At 54.4% G+C, this 15,439-nt stretch overlaps 1 protein-coding gene across 1 annotated transcript in view; it reads left to right on the forward strand.

The window, feature by feature from the left end:
* The window catches only part of CACNA1A (calcium voltage-gated channel subunit alpha1 A), a gene marked incomplete at its 3' end in the record, with an annotated part of 251,525 nt that overhangs the window by 153,533 nt on the left and 82,553 nt on the right, over window positions 1-15,439 (forward strand). The window contains exons 11-17 of the mRNA XM_045289704.1: window positions 5,052-5,261; window positions 8,806-8,918; window positions 10,077-10,189; window positions 10,292-10,423; window positions 10,642-10,714; window positions 11,969-12,086; window positions 12,208-12,275. Coding sequence (XP_045145639.1) covers window positions 5,052-5,261; window positions 8,806-8,918; window positions 10,077-10,189; window positions 10,292-10,423; window positions 10,642-10,714; window positions 11,969-12,086; window positions 12,208-12,275 — 827 coding nt within the window. The remainder of the gene's footprint in view (window positions 1-5,051; window positions 5,262-8,805; window positions 8,919-10,076; window positions 10,190-10,291; window positions 10,424-10,641; window positions 10,715-11,968; window positions 12,087-12,207; window positions 12,276-15,439) is intronic.

A 15,439-nucleotide genomic window follows, 5' to 3' on the forward strand; every position in this document is an offset into this window, starting at 1 on the left:
ATGGATGGATGGATGGATGGATGGATGGATGGTGATAAGAGTTGTCAGAGCCCCCAATAAAAATGAATTTTTAAATAATAAGTTTAAAAAAATTGTTTAAGGATCCCTAATGATATGGTAGACATAGTGAACATGCTGGATAATGCGAACTACCAAGTCAGCAGTTCGACGTGACCAGCAGCTCCATGGGAGAAAGATGAGGCTTTTTGCTCGTGTCAAAGTTCACCACCCTGGACAGCACGGGGACAGTTCTATTCTGTTCCACAGGGTCGTCATGGTAACCGACTGGCAGGTGGTGAGTTTGGTAGAGTTTCCTGCTAGGACTGCGTGGCTGGAGCGCAGAAGAAGGAAGGATGGGAGGGGCCGTGAGTGAGGAGGGAGGGGCCATGGTGTTCCATTGCCTTAGCTACCATCATAGGGATTTCATTCACGGGTTTCCGGTCTACTGGTTCCTATTGGTTTGTCTGTTTGGGCTTGCTCGCTTGTTGCTTCCACTCAGCCCTCATTTCCAGCCATAACCTTGCGTGCTGGTGTCGCTTTGCCCTGCAACCACGTGTCCCACATGGGTGGATACACTGCAGTTTGTTTAGACCATTGCTCTAGTGTATGGCATTTGAGTTATTTCCAAGTTTTGCTCTTACGAAGAACGCTGCTGTGAACAGTTATGTGCAATTACTCCCCCCACCCTTTGGGCGTATTTCCTTGGGGATAATTATAGGATCAAAGATATTAACAGCTTTTCAAGTCCTTATTCACAGAGCCACTCTGAGTTCCCGAAGCATTGAACCCACTTATAAACCTGCCAAGTGCACGTACTCTCACGGAGTCCCCACCCCGGCCATTCCGTTTTGCCAACTTAATTCCCTTCCCCAGTTAAGTAGGTTCGTAATGATACCTTAAAGCTTGTTTTCATTTGCATTTTTAATTTCTAGCCACAACACGCTTGTCCTTGTAATGACGAACTGTTTCTGTCCCCACGGGTGGATGTGTCTATTTATCTCCTTCGAGCGAGTGTCACGAATTGCAGGGTTCCATCCATGCTCCGTGCAGATCATCAGTTATCTGGCCCACCTGGCTTCCCCATGAGCTTGCATCTGTTTCTTGTTCATCTCTTCCGATGGGCACACTTGGCTCCACCCACAAGGATGGAACGCCAGTCGTTGAAAAATGTGGGGCCCCCAGACCAGGATCTCCTCTATGGAGAAAATAAGGGGGTAGCCTGGAGGGTGGCTGCCGTGAAGGCGGCCCCCAACTCGTGGTGACACAGCAGCATGAAAGGCTGCCTGGTCCTGGGCCATCCCCATTGGGCATCGGCCTGTGATGACAGATAGGGTTTTCATGGACTGACTTTCTGAAGTAGGTTGCCAGCTCTTTCTTACTATCTTCCTATCTTCGTCTTCATCAGGAAGCCCTGCCGCAACCTGCCCTGGAGGTGAGCATGCAAATGTGCCTGGTGCACAAACTTACACAACTCACTGTCCTCGACTCAATTAGAAGGCAGGGTAGAACTGCTCCTGTGGCTTTTAGAGACTGTCACTCGTTACCGGAGTAGAAAGCCTCATCTTTCTCCCTCAAAGTGGCTGGTGGTTTTGAACTGCTAGCCTTGACGTTAGCAGCCCAGCGAGTAACCACCGTGCCGTGTTTCCAAACGCATCTCCAGGGGAAAGCTTGGCAGGAACATAGCTCAGCCCTCACCCTAGCACCATCGACTGGCAACGCTGACTGCCCCTGATCCCTGAGCATGCCGGCCCAGACCGACATGTGCTGAGCAACACCCAGGCCAGCCGGAAGACTTGCTCAGGAAACAAAAAGAAGAGAAGTGAGCTCGTTGATTACGTGCTAAAATGACACAGCTCTGGATCGAATGGGGCTTAATAAAATATAGTGTTAACTTCAAAGAAGAAGTAGAAGAAAATCGGATTGCCTGGGAGTGCAATCCCAGACAACAAAGAAGTTGACAGCAGGCCGGATCGGCGAAAGGTACATTCATCGCTCAGGGCTTGGCACCGAGGGCGTGTTGAGTGGGTATCCATCCTCCTCTCCCCTCCTGAGGAGTGGGGTACAGGCTGGGTGACCAGGAAAGGCATCCTTGATCTGGGCCTCGATTTCCGTTCGTGGGGCTACAGTTGGAGATGATGACCTATGTTTATAGTTGGAGATTTTGACCATATATTTATGCCATATCAGCCGATAGGCCGAGGTGTATTAATTCATCTATTTATCCCTCTGAGGTGGGAAGGGTGGCCATCCCCAGTTCATAGATGAAGACATTGGAGCCTGAGAAGCTATGTGATTACTTACCCACTGGTTGGTGGTGAAGCTCCACTAGAGAGTGAAGGGGGGGGAACACCTACCCACAGTGACCAAGTGCCCCTTTCTCCCTGGATGCATAGGTCACCCTGTCTAGTCTTTTGAGACGGTCAAGCGTCTCGGTCACTGACATGTCTTCTTGGACTGCAAACAGAAGCCACCTCCAGGACTCCCAGGCCCTGCGGGACCGAGCAGGGGGTGGCTGTGGAAGGAGGGCCTGTGTCCTCCCTGTGAGGGACCACGGAGACTGCTGGGAGTACCTGCCTGCCTTCATGGCCACAGGGCCCCTCATCCCAGGTGGAGTGAGAGGCATGGTGGCCGAAGGCCAGTGCTCCGGGTCACAGGTCAACATATCTTTTCCAGTTCCTGGGCTTCTCCACTCCGTTTCCACAGCTGTGTAAGGGAGATCGGAGCCCTGGGTGTGCAGTGGTCAAGTGTCCACTCATAACTGGAAGGTCAGAAGTTCCAACGCACCGGTCATCCTGCAAAGAGAGATGTTCCCATCTGCTTTTTAAAAATGATAGGCTTGGACTGGGGCCATTCTGCAATGTCCTAGGGCCACTATGAGTCAGAATCAACTCCATGGACATGGAGGTCTTGTTTGCTTGTTTGTGGATTTTTTTTTAAATGGCAATGGTCTCCGCTCCACAGCACGTGATGAGGATCAAGGAGGTTATCATGCAAAATGCCTCCCACGGAGCCCAGTGCCTGCTACAGATGCAATAACTATCAGCTGCCACTTCCATCTAAGTGAAGCTGAAATCCCGATTTTTCCATGGAAGATCTCCCAGTTTTTAAATGGGGGCTAATAGCCCCAGGTTTGACAAAAATCAGTATGACCCAATATGGTCCCGAGGGGCCAATCTCGGGTTAGGATTTTGCTAAGAGGACATGGCAGCTTGCCAGGTCACAGGCTCCCTCGAAAAACCACATTTGTGACCCATCTGCGATGCGGAATGGGTTCCCTGGGCACGCTGGAGGGATCAAGGGGAAGAAGAAAGGGAGGACGGACGGACGGACAGATGGAAGGAAGGCAAAATGAACAGACGAATGCCTGAATAACAAATGACTAAACAGTGAACGGTTGGAAGGACGGAAGGACTACATGAATGAGCAAGAGAAGGATGAGTGAATGCATGGGTGAGCAAGGGATCGGATGGAACGATGAATGGACAAGCGAAGGAACAAATGAGTGAGCAGACAAATAAATGCACTTGGAGGTTTTCAAAAAGAAGGTCAATGCAGCTTGTCCCAAAAACTAGAGAGTCCCTGGTTGGTACAGATGGGAACACCCTTGTTGCTACACAAAAGGTTGTTTAGCTGCTAAACATCTCTGGGTGTTCCAGAGGTGCCTTGGAATAAACGCCTGACAGTCGACTGCTGGAAAATCAGCCGTGGGGACCCTGTGGAGCAGAACTCAACTCCGACTCGCACCCAGGGTCACCAGGAGCCAAGGGGAAAGAGGTTGGGCTGGTCCAAAGTGAGCTCCCACCCTTCCCCTAAGCCGGCCCTTCCCAAGTCTTCCCCATCCCAGTGGGTGACAACTCCACCCTTCCCTTCCGGTGCTCAGCCCAACCACCTGGGGTCCTTCCTCTTTCTCACGCGCACAAAAAAATGTTGCCTCTGCCTTGATTCAAGATCCACCCACGTGGCCCCCTCTTCTTCCTCACTGTCTGATGACCACCCAGCCCCGGCATCACTGGCCATTCCCTCCTCACTCCGCTCCTTCGCAGAGACCCTCACACCTGAGTCAGGACCCCGTCCACCTCCACACAGAACTCTCCGTGGCTCCCACCTCACGTGGGGTATTCACCGTGGCCCGCAAGGCCCTGTATGATCCGCCCATGGCCTCCCCATCCTCCCCTCCTCCCACTTCCCTCTTGCTCGCTCCCCTCCAGCCACACTGATCTCCACATGCCTTATGTTATCCTCCTGGTCAACACCCTCACCTTGACCACGTAGCGCAATCCTGCAGCCCGTTCCTGGGCCCGTCCTGGGGCCCGCAGCCCCTTCTCTGCTCTACTTTTTCCTTTATCCCCTGGCGCTTTCCACCTCCCAGCACGCTAGTCATGGGCATATCATTGTGTTCCCCATCTCCCCGACTACAGTGTCAGTCCTGGAAGGCCAGGGCTCTATGGGCTACCCGGTAGCCTGAGTGCCTGGGAGAACCTGGCACACAGTAGGTGCTCACTAAGTGCTTAGGCACGAGACATATGGAGACCAAGCCTGAGGCAAGAACACAGGGGAATTGGCTCCGTCCTGGGCCTTTATTTCTAAGTAGGGTTCTGCCCTTTTAGCTGCCTTCCACCCTGAGTATCTCCTGGAGGCTTCCCAACACGCTCGGTGTCTGGTGACTATGGGATGGGGCACAGCACTCGGAGACAGGTGTGGTTGAAGGGGAGTGAGCAATAGAGGATGTGTGTGGCTATATCTTGGAGGAGACTGCTGTCTCGTCCTGCCCTGTGGAGTCACACGTGACCCAGAGGGGAAGAAGACCTGGCAAGCAACAAGAGACGGCCACTGCCCCATCGGCATCCCGCACTCTCATGGGTTACTTCCAATGCTGTTGCTTTCAGAATCATCGCCTAAGCACTGCCTCTGGAGAGCCAAGCCTTTCGGTCTAGATGGCTCCCTCGGGCCCGAGGGCTCATGGGCTCCCTGGTCACCATCGGTGCCCAGGCCTCGAGTTGGCTGGATTCTTCTGTGGGACCCGCCTTACATTCTCTGTTTTCCACTGGCAGGGTCTCCCTTCGCTCGAGCCAGCATTAAAAGTGCCAAGCTGGAGAACTCGACTTTTTTTCACAAAAAGGAGAGGAGGATGCGTTTCTACATCCGCCGCATGGTCAAAACTCAGGCCTTCTACTGGACTGTGCTCAGTCTGGTAGCCCTCAACACGCTGTGTGTTGCTATCGTCCACTACAACCAGCCCGAGTGGCTCTCCGACTTCCTCTGTGAGTACCGCCTGGCCCAGCCCCGGCCAGCCCTGTGATCCCTTGCTCACACCCTTTCTCCATCCCTCCTGGAAGTCGTCCTTTCATTCGGCCACTTCCACAACTGGGCCTGGGACTGCTGCTTCCATTGACACCGCGATGAAGCCAGGCTCCTTCGTGCCTGGTAGATGGAAGCTGGAATTCAGACCACAGAACACAGAATCCCTTCTTCGAGGACTATGAAGGGTGGGTTGGGGAGCAGGGCAGTGAGGAGAGACAGAGATTATGAACAGCCAGATTGAGAGAGAAACAAAGGTGTATTTCCTAGACGCATCTCAGGAAATGTTAAAATAGTTCACGGTTGAGAGAGAGACGGGGTGGAGGGAGTTTTAAGGGCAGGGAGGGTCCTGTATTGTATCTCCGTTTTCTTTGCCCACGTCTGATCTCTCCCTTCTTTCAAAGCTTCGACTTCTTTCCCATTTCCCACCAGCACTTTTCACTTCCTTGAATCTAGAAGAAGCCCTTCATCAATCAAGTGCAAGAGCATCTTGCCCCTTCCTTGGATCCCAGCACCTCTACACCGCCCCCCCACCAACACTTCACACACACACCCCTGGGCCTACCCCCAGATTCCAGAAATGAGCCTAGAGAGAGTATAAAAGGGAGGGCCAAATGGGGGTGAGAAGAAATCCTGAAAGGTGGAGAGACCTTGGACCAAGGTTTTATAAAGTAAAGAGTTCTGAGCCGTCAACAAGAGTAGTGGTGGGAGGGGAGGCAAGTGAATGGCTTATTTGTGGATATTGAGTGCTGACTTCCCAGGACCCTGGCCTGCTGGCCACCCTCCTGCCTCTACTGATGTGTCTGGCCACCCTCCTGCCTCTACTGATGTGTCTGGCCACCCTGCCTCTACTGATGTGTCTGACCTGTGAATTCCATGCCCTTCTGACCTGGCTCAGAGTTGAGCCAGGGAAGCTACCAAAGATGGTTGAGTCTCTAGTGTGGAGAAGCCTACGAGTGTGGTGCAGGCCTGTGTCTCCTTGTAACCCCAGTCATGCTGGCTAACCCCCAGGACACCCCCGAGGGGCCAGTTCTCCTTCTGAGAGCCCTGCCCTAGTTCCAGCCTTGGTAATTGCCTTTGGTCCCTCTGGAGTCTCTCCTAAATGAGGGTTCTTCTTCTTGCCTTAGCCTCTTCTGATACTCTATTTTTAATCTCCCATCTTCTCTCCACACTAATCACCTTGCAGTGACTGCCCTAGTTCAGGAACAGGGCTGGGACTTCCTGCCTGGGTCTCTGATCTGTAAAAGTCCTTTAATGATCCCTACTTTCCATTTGTTTAAAAAAAACCAGAAAGGTTAAATAACTGGCCCCAGGTCACACAGCTAGTAACTGATGAAGCCAGGCTTTAAACCCAGGAAGTCAAGCTCCAGGATCCGAGTTCTGTCTGCCTGGGAACCAGGTGGCCAGGGTTCCCATGCCTGTCATTCACTGGGTGACCTTGGACAAGTCATTCCCAGTGTTCTTCAATCAGACATCTTCGTCCTTTTACGTGCCATGGAGAAAGGTGTCCACTGAACTAGGACATGCCACCAATTGTATGATGCACCTCAATTTTCGATGTTCAAATATGAACAGAATGTGCGTCTGGGGTCTGATGAAGTGCCGTGGTCTCTCTGGGTCTCAGATTCCGCCTCTGTCTGGTGGAATCCGGGCATGCTAGGCCCGACCATTCCTCCAGATCCACCAGTGTTGTAGACGAGCGATTCCCTCAGTCTCGTGTGTCACCGGCTTACCCCATCTCCATGAGAGCCTGGAGTCTGGCACCTCGGAAGCTCGTCAGTCCTCCCTGAGTTGCTCCTAGTGGGTCTTGGACTGCACCAGATGTTAAGACCGATTTCCTGCATCAATATCTTAGCCCTTGCCAAATGTTTTGGCCTGCTGAGGTCAGCGAGGTCCTGGACACCATAGGGTGCTCCTCATATACCAGGAGCTCCCTGGACTCCTGCAAATTAGAGGATGTTCCAATCAGGAGTGAGTGTGAAGGACCTTGACCGTCCGTTCAAACCACCTCTTACAAGCATGATGGAACCGACAGCCTGGGCCATCCAGCAGAATGAGATCTATGACCAAATTGTGATGTTGCTGTCATGTTTTAAGTCCTCTGTCAGTCTTTCCTGTACACTTCCGCCCCTTCAGAGACTCTCTTTATCTCTCCTTCCCACACCACTCCACCTGATTGCTGGTATTCCCACTGTAACCCAAGTTATTCTACTTAACATAGTTGGGAGAAGCGCCCCCTTATAAAATGCAATTAGCCTAAGGCACGGTACTTAATGTACTCCCTATGGAATTCTTAGAGCTTGTTACGTTGCTCAAAGACAAAGAGGCTGACTATCACCTAGAGGGGCTACGTAAATCTGAGAATCTTCTCTCATTTACCTGTTACGAGATTAATATCGAGGCCGTGGCTGTCTAGTTGGCCAACAAAAGACATCCTGAGACGGGGCTAAGATGAAAAGAATCTACTGTTCTGTTTGCCTGTTCATCGTCAGCCGCTGTTTCCCATGGCACGACTCCCCAAAGTGTAAATTCCAAAGCAAAAAGTACATAGTCTTTTAAATGTTGGTCTCAAATTGGACCTCATTAAGATCGCCTGGTACTATCCGTCTCCTCGACAGTGGCACCTTCTAATCAAGTTGTATGTCTTCCTCTAAGTGGGAGTGAGGAAATTGGCTTCCCCACTTCCTCTAACTGGCAGTGAGGAAATTGGCTTCACCGCTATAGGGTAAAAGCCTACATTTCAGATGGCCCTACCCTAGCAAGAGTGCCCTCTCAGACAAAGACTGAATGTTACCCATTTGTGCCCTGGAGCAAGTGGATACTCCTGTGTTACTTCCCCCTGAAGAACGGATGCCTTAGTACTTTCTCCCTACGGAACACAAGGTTCGTCTTGCTCGACTCTCCGACAGGATTTCTAGGAGATTTCACATACGTTTTCTGAGTCAGGAAACTCAGTGCTCCCGCCCACTCTAGAACACTCAGATAACATCTATCACAGGCCATCATTATGATTTCTGTTTCTCCGCCCCCCCCCCCTTTGGTGTATAAGCATATAAAAGCGGATACAACATAATTCTTGGGTCATGATACACGGGCATCATGGGGCCATGCCTGGCCCACTGTTAGGTTGTTTATTAGCTAGCTAGTTAATTAGTTAACTAGTTAGTTTTAATAAGGTAGTAAGCACCCAAGAACCTGAAAGTTAATACAAAAGCAAGGTCCTTGAACATAATCTACATCCAAAGCTCATCAAACCGGGGCGCGGGGTGGGGGTCGAACTACAAGGTGGAATCCTACTGACCTTCAGTGGGTTGGAAAGGAAGAGACTGTTGCTCTTCTCCATCAACAGAGTGTCTTGATCCGCGGGAAGAAAGCCTTCGCGTAATCTGTGACCAAAGCCACCAAAGAGCTGGTGGTGAGGGACAGACTCATCATTGACAGGGAAATCAGAGGCTCCAGAGAATCCCGCACACCTGACTTCTTCTCTGGTTCCTCTTTCCCATCTAGACTATGCAGAATTCGTTTTCTTAGGACTCTTTATGTCCGAAATGTTTATAAAAATGTACGGGCTCGGGACGCGGCCTTACTTCCACTCTTCCTTCAACTGCTTTGACTGTGGGGTAAGTCTCCGGTGTCCAAAGAGCTTATCTCTTCAACTCTTGCCCAGAATGGCCCCTAGCTAGAGACCTCAAAAGTGGGGGGGAAAGAGGGTCACCCCAGTCCCGGGAGACTCAGCTGAAGGATATTTCCAAACATTAGTGAAGATGTGGAGCTCCCAAAATGTTCAACCACTGCTGGGAAGAGGGAGCTGACTGGTAGAACCTCTTTGGAAAGCAGTGTGGGGGGGTGGCCTGGCTTTTCCACTGCTAAGGAGTTGCCCTGAAGAAACCCTCACCCCAGGTGCCCAAAATGTTCCCAGCAGCCTCATTGGTAATAGTCCCAAAGTGAATCAATCACTCAAGCAGCCCTTTGCAGTAAAGTGGACAGTTAAGTTATGGTACACCCACGTAATGAAAAAACTGTACAGCCATTAAACAATTAAGTTGTGGTACGCCCACGTAATGAAAAAACTGTACAGCCAGCTGTAGTGACACGCAACCAGACGTGTGGATAACCCTCCCCTACATAATAGTGAGCAAGGGGAGGCAGACACTGATCACTGATGCGTTGAGTGCCCACGGCATGACCCCGCCCACATAACGTCCAGATGGGCAACACAAAGCTACAGTGTTGAGGGATGCAAACATGGACACCATAAAAACAGACAAGGCCCTTGAAACAGCATGCTGAGTGAGGGAAGCCAGAGAACACAATCATGTGCACTTCCGTGTACACGGAACATCCACAAAGGTCAGTCCATGGAGAGGGGAACCCTGTCTGTGGTTGGTTGCCAGAGATGGGGGGGAAGTAGGGAGTCGGGAGTGACTGTGGAATGAGTATGGGGCTCTCTTTTGGGGGGGGGGGGTCATAATGCCTGGGCACGAGGAGAGGTGATGGTTGTAAATGTAAATGGCACTTTGTCGCGTGGAGTTTCGTGTTGTATGAATTTCATCTGGCTTCTTGGGGGCCTTCGCGTTGTAATCATGTGTGATCGGGACCTCCTTGGTTGGCATGATCCCTTCATCGATAAGAAGGAGGAAGGAGGGAGTCTGAGCCCCTCAACTGCCTCCATGTGGGGGCGAGAGTCGGGTTAGGATCCAGAGGCTTGGGCCCAGGATGTTGGCCAGCGCCAGGGGCCGGGCACTGTCCCTGGGCACAATCCCAGTCTTCTGTTCCAGGTTATCATTGGGAGCATCTTCGAGGTCATCTGGGCCGTCATCAAACCTGGCACATCCTTTGGAATCAGCGTGTTACGAGCTCTCAGGTTATTGCGTATTTTCAAAGTCACAAAGTAAGTTCTGGGCGTTCCTAGTCACTGGTCAGAGCTGGGTTGAGCAGGGGAAGGCCGATGGGCCCATGGGTGAACCTGAGCACCCACCTCCCCTGTGGACAGGTACTGGGCGTCTCTCAGGAACTTGGTCGTCTCCCTTCTCAACTCCATGAAATCCATCATCAGCCTGTTGTTCCTCCTCTTTCTCTTTATCGTCGTCTTCGCCCTTTTGGGAATGCAACTCTTCGGTGGCCAGTAAGTGCTCAGCAGAGTGGGTCTCTGACCACTGAGGTCCACCTCAGAGGCCCCCCGCACCCTCTCCTTCACTCGTTGCCTGCGGAGTCCCACCCCCACCACATCCTTCTTCCTCATGGCCCCCACTGCCCAGAAAGATGGGTCCCAGAGACACCCCCCCAGATGTCCTCCTGGGTGCCAAGCTAGACCCTGGTGCGCTGCCCGTGTCCTCTCCGCAGGTTTAACTTCGATGAAGGAACGCCTCCCACCAACTTCGACACCTTTCCAGCAGCAATAATGACGGTGTTTCAGGTACGCCTCGTAGCACCAAGGATTAGCCTACTGGAGGGGGCTCCCTGAACCCCCACTTCTCCGGGGCTAGCCTCTGGGTATGGGACTGGCCTGGCTGGTCAGTGCCCTGTTCCTCACTGAGGACAACAGTGTGAGGATTGGGGCACCCCCTTGTCCTGGTTGATGGTGTGTGATGGGCAGGGAGAAGAGGCTGTCCCTGGACTGACCATCTGGAGCCCACACACAACGGGCTGAGGTCACTCTACACACGGGCATGTGCGGGCCAAGCGGTCACTACTACCATAGTCCTCCAGCAGGGGCCTCTCACCCGGACCATTGTGCCCCACCCAGGGGTCACCGACAGTGTCTGGAGACATGACTGGTTGCCACAGCTGGGGAGGGGGTTCTACCACTGAGAGGAGGCCAGGGCTTCGGCTCAGTGTCCTACTGGACAAACCCCACCACCAAGCATGAGCCCCCAACGTCAGCCGTGCCGGGCTTGGCAAGCCCTGCTCTCGCGGGGCTTGCAGTGGGGAGCTCTTCCACATTCACTTCACCCCCTGGGGCAAATACTGTCAGGAGGAGGAATTGGACTTTTGTGGGAGGACCATGTGGCTGTGCCAGGTACATCCCCTCTGCCCAACTTCCACTAAGAGCACCACCTGGGCCCTTTCCCCAAGGCGCTCTCTGGTCCCTGGCACCCACTCCACCCCGACCCCCACCAGTGACCCTATTTCCCCCACCCCACCGCTTAAGAGCAGTCTGTGGTGTACAGTACCCAGCTCTCTCAGCCTGGGGCAGTGGGACTCGGACGTTCCGTGCTCTCTGCTGCCTCCCACAGGTCCCAGGGAGATTGCGCCCAGTGGCCCTTGATGGGAACTGCACCTCCTTGAGCTGCTGCTGCCCGGGCTCATAGCGCTTGTCAGCCACTCAGGCCTGCACGCCTACTTCAGGGGCTTCCTTAAGAGGACCCCAAAGTGCCCCCGTGCTATGGTAGCGATAGTAGCACATCGCAGGGAGAACGTCAACAATACACACCGAAGTCTCCTGGTCTACATCACGTCGGGGAATGCCGAGTTACAGAGATGCGCTTTCCCCTTGGCCACAGAGTCAGACCCTGAGAAGAAGCCCAGGGGAGCTGATGCCTGACTCCCCCCTACAGCCGGGCAGTGGGGAGCCACGACCCCAGGGGCTGGTGCCAGCTCTGCAGCCGGGGACTCTGCGGGGTGGCAGCTGAGGGGGGCATTGGCTGTGTGTCTTTCTCTCGCCCTTCAGATCCTGACGGGCGAGGACTGGAACGAGGTCATGTACGATGGCATCAAGTCGCACGGGGGCGTGCAGGGCGGCATGGTGTATTCCATCTACTTCATCGTGCTCACGCTCTTCGGGAACTGTATCCTCTGCTGGGGGCGGGGAGAGGGGGCAGGGAGTGGCGAGGGGAGCGGTACCGGCGGATAGCCCCAGGCCCCAAGCGCCAGCATTGGCAGTTCTTCTCCTGACTCTGACGTCTGCAGACACCCTCCTGAACGTGTTCCTGGCCATCGCAGTGGACAACCTGGCCAACGCCCAGGAGCTCACCAAGGTGGCCGCAGTGGGAGGCGGCCTCTCCGGCAACTGTTACCACCTGCTCGGGGCAGATCCGGAAGGCGTGGCGGGAGGGAGGATGGGGCTTCTGCTCCACCAGCAGCGGGAGGGCAAGAGGGAGGGGACCTCGGAGTCCCTGCAGGAAACAGATGGCCTGCTCCACTGGTGTTGACCGAGGGGTCTGTTCCCAGAGCTGGGGCAGGGGGCCACAATCAAGGGTGATGTCACTCCCCACCCCTGCTAGCAACAGAGATGCTGCCACCACCCTAGCCCTGAAAGGTCGGGGGAGTGGTGGTGGATGAGGCCCAGCCCGAACTGGAGCCCAGGAAGAGATGGCCCACAGGCACCACGCAGGGTACAGATCAGAGCAGCCAAGCAGTGCTCAGTCTCTCTAATGCCGGCCGCCAACCCAGGTCAGCCTCCTGGGACACTGCGGGGCTGGGGCCAGGTGACAGAAGACCCACCCAAGGGCTGGGCCTGCTGTGTGCCCTGCGTGCTGGGGGGCTGGCCCGATGGAGGGCCCTGAGGACTTCACCCCTGAGTTGTGGCAGCAAAGATGTCGTGATGATTCTGGTGCCGCAGAGCACTGTGGCAAACATGAGGTGCAGGCCACCCAGAAAGTACCGCTGTCACCCTTTTGCAGCCAGGGAGAGCTGGGGCGCCGAGAAGAAGGGTCACCCCCGATAGAGCATGTAGTGAATGGGCTCAGCACAGTGCTTGGTGCACAGTAAGTGCTCAATCAAGGCAGAATCTGTCAGCCACTTGTCAGGAGCTGGGGTCTGGATGCGAAGTGCTCAAGGGGGAGCCTGGATTTGAACCCCAGCTCCCAAGCCCAAGTCCTCTCCCAGGCATCTTTCATCTGAGCAACAGCAACAAATGCAGCGGCACTTTCTGGCAGCGTGGTTACACATTGGGCTGCTGACCCAACTGGAAGCACCCCCCCACCTATGCCCCCCACCCCCTGGCGGCTCCGTGAAAGAAAGATAAGGCTGTCTACTCTGGTAAAGGGTGACAGTTCTCGGACACCCCCGGGGGCAGTTCTACCCTGTCCTGCAGGGGTGCTGGGAGTCAGCTGGCAGGAAGTTTAGGGTTCTTTTCCTCATAGACCTGTGTGATGGCAGATTACAGATTTCCCCATCGTGCGATGGGGAAACCGAGGCCCAGAGAGCTTAACTGACCTACCCAACAGCCACGTGCAGGCCCAGAGATCTGAGGCCAGGTGGTCTCAGGGAGCTGGCTGCTCTGAGAAGTGCCAGGAGAGGAAAGGGTGTGGGAGCAGGTGCCTGGCCAGGTGCCACCCCTGTCAGAGTGGGAATGTGAAGGGCAGAGACAGGAACCTCACAGGGCAGAGCAGAGGGAACGGGGTCCCACAGACAGAGCAGCCAGCTGGTGTTCATGGTCAGCGAGATGGACCCAGGTGTCAGGTGCCCCTTTACGGCATCCTGGAGCTCCAGGGAGCCAGGACCACTTCAGGTAAGCCACTTTGGCTTTCCAGCCCAGTGCCATGGGCTTTGCACTGTACAAACGCACCAGAGCAAGGAAACCAGCAGGGCCCCAGCCCCTGTGCCCAGGGCGCCAGAAATGTACCCCTGTAGGTGCAACTGGCACGGCCCAGCCTTCGACTCTTTCTGAATCCGGCCCCCACCCTCCCCCCAGGGCATGGAAGCAAGCAGGCAGGGGCTCTCTCTCCCACTTCCTCCCTCCCTCCCTCAACTCTGCGGCCAGAACCCATGGCTTCAAGATGTTCAGGACACATTCATGGAGCTGCGCGTGGCCCGGCAGACGGCTGCCAGCCCACCATCTGTTGGCTCTGGCAGGGACCGAGTTTCCCGGCCCAGCTCCGAGTGGGGAGGATCGGAAGTGTCCACCACCACAAGCCCACAGCCTCGGGAGAGGAGGCGCCAGGGCTGACCCACATTCCCAGAGCCTGTCCTGGAGGGGGGCCTGTGGAGGGAGGAAAGTCAATCCACCTCCCTCCTGTGAGGTGTGGACCATCTCCCCCCACCCCCCATCTGTCCACGGGCCTTGCACAAACACTTGTGGCCATGGCCAGGGGGTGGGGGTCAGGGAGGCAGGCACCCTGCCGGGCCCCTGACAGGTTTTAATCGTATTCACCCCAGGAGACAAGTTCCCTGAGCCCCATTTTACAGGCTCATGTGTTCATTGGACAGACATTTATTGAGCCCCTACTGTGTGTCAGACACACCTCTCGGCACTAGGGACCCAGCCCTGAATGAAACAAACCAGCGTGGCTGTCCTGGTGGGGCTGAGAGTCAGTAGGAGAGGCAAATGAGAAAGAGGATCCATTACGAACCTACAAGCAGCCTGTCCGGCGGCATGTGAGGACTGAAATCAAAATCGTACTCACTGCCATCCAGTCGGTTCTGACCCACAGTGACCTTGTAGGACAGGAAAGAACTGCCCCTATGGGTTTCTGAGACTGTAACTCTTGATGGGCGCAGAAAGCCTCCTCTTTCTCCAAATGATCGGCTGGTGGTTTCTAACTGCTGACATGACGGTTAGCAGCCCAATGCATAAGCACTATACCACCAGGGCACCTATAAGGGCTGAAGGGAAAGGGAATTAAAATTTTAGATGAGCACGTTGAGGTTCAGAAAGATTAAGTGACTTGCCCAAGGGCATACAGCTAATTGGTGGCAGTGCTGGGGGTTGAACCCAGGCTGTGTGGGTGGGTCTGGAGCTGATGCTTCAAGTGTGGTGCACACTTACCTGGGAACTCGTCAGAAATGTAGGTTCCGGGGCCCAGCCCTCTGTAGGCCCTTCCGAAGGGAGGTCCAGAGATCTGAGACCAGGTGGTCCAGGGACCGTGCTCTTGAGAAGTGCCAGGCAGGGGACAGGGGTGTGGGAGCAGGCTGCTGGCCAGGGGCCATCTCCCAGTGGTCACTGACAGTGCCCGGATCTGCCCATTTCTGAGGTGGTAAGGTCACTTCCTGCCCCCAGCGTCAGGGGGAGGTGCCCTGCGACTGCAGGGTTTTCTTCAGGAGCCAGCTCCTTTGGCCCCGCTCCTTCTTGTTGTTCTTTGTTCTCCTTGGCTGGCTTTTTTCTGGTTTGCGAATGAAGCCCTGCGTGAAGGATGAAGATGGATTAAAAATCACACACACACACACACACAAACACACACAAAAAAACACGTCTTTTTCT

The sequence above is a fragment of the Echinops telfairi genome, unplaced genomic scaffold (assembly GCF_000313985.2).
Source record: "Echinops telfairi isolate 266 unplaced genomic scaffold, ASM31398v2 ScPeMD7_30;HRSCAF=105, whole genome shotgun sequence".
Classification (NCBI taxonomy): Eukaryota; Metazoa; Chordata; class Mammalia; order Afrosoricida; family Tenrecidae; genus Echinops; species Echinops telfairi.